This window comes from Aptenodytes forsteri, unplaced genomic scaffold (assembly GCF_000699145.1).
Source record: "Aptenodytes forsteri isolate BGI_AS27 unplaced genomic scaffold, ASM69914v1 Scaffold285, whole genome shotgun sequence".
NCBI lineage: Eukaryota > Metazoa > Chordata > Aves > Sphenisciformes > Spheniscidae > Aptenodytes > Aptenodytes forsteri.
In genome coordinates, this window is record NW_008794453.1 from 290431 (window position 1) to 291546 (window position 1116).

The window sequence follows — 1116 nt, forward strand, 5'->3', positions numbered from 1 at the left end:
GCAGCAGGTCCTGCTGCCGCACTGCGGGTCCCGCTCGCAGGCCTGGGGAGAGGGACGGGGAGAGGGACGACGGTGGGTTAGCGCAACCGGCCCGGGAAAGCATCGCTATCCCTCTTCTGGGGGAGGCCAGTGGAGAAATCAGCCCACGCCAAGCTGCTGGGTGTAACCCCTTAATGGGGATTTAAGGGGGGGGGAGGTTTGTTGTTCCTAGCTCTCCCGTTTTGGGTTAAACTGGGGAGGTTTTGGGACAGGGCGACGGGTTGGATTGGGGGTGACGGGGTTTGCAGGATGAAGGGGGAAATCCCTCGTTCACGCCGTGGTGGGAGGGACAGAGGAAAACTTTGTAGCTGCCCAACTTAAAAGCAGCATCGGCGCCAAGTCAGAGCAGCAGCGCCGGGGGATAAACTCACTGTCCGGATCCTCCGGCGTGCACACACATCGCCCGGCTGCGCCTGTAAAACCTGCTGAATAATGCAAATGCCCAGTGCTTTTTTTTTTTATTAGAAGGGAGCAGAGTAATGCCAACAACTCAGCCTCTCCCACCCAAGGCAGACGTAAAATGGAAACCGGTCACCTCTTCCCCCGGGATGGGGAAACCGAGGCACGGACGCAAATGCTGCACCAGCTCACCACCGCACCTGGAAGTCCAGGAGGATGTTGAGAAGAGGTAGACGGGGGCACCTCGAGCACCAAGCAGGTCCCATTTTACCCCCCAGGCTGTGTTGGCCATCACTAGAGCAGCTCATTGCACCCCCGACCCCTTCTCTGACCCATTTTCCTGACGTCGGGTCGGTAGCACAAGAAGAACCGATGGGGCTCACCCAAACCCCCCACCCTGGGGTCACCCCCTCCTTGGGGCACCTCTCTCCCAGGAGGTCCCAGCCACAAGCCCGTTGCTCGTACAGATGAAGAGGTGTGGAAATTGCAACCAGGGGAAAAAACACAAGGGCAATGGATAGAGCACGATTTGGGGGGGGGGGCAGCTCTCTCACAGGGGGGTGATAAGGGGATTTTGCAGAGTTTTCCCTTTCCTGAAGGGAACCTGATTCTCCCTGAGCATCCAAAGCACCTTGTAACGCCCAAATACTGTTCCAAATCAGATCGCAGCAACGACGG

The 1116-nt window shown here is 58.2% G+C and overlaps 1 protein-coding gene across 1 annotated transcript in view; it reads right to left on the reverse strand.

The window, feature by feature from the left end:
- The window catches only part of PROK1 (prokineticin 1), a 5700-nt gene that overhangs the window by 3451 nt on the left and 1133 nt on the right, over positions 1-1116 (reverse strand). The window contains exon 2 of the mRNA XM_009290621.1: positions 3-42. Within this exon, the coding sequence (XP_009288896.1) occupies positions 3-42 (40 nt within the window). The remainder of the gene's footprint in view (positions 1-2; positions 43-1116) is intronic.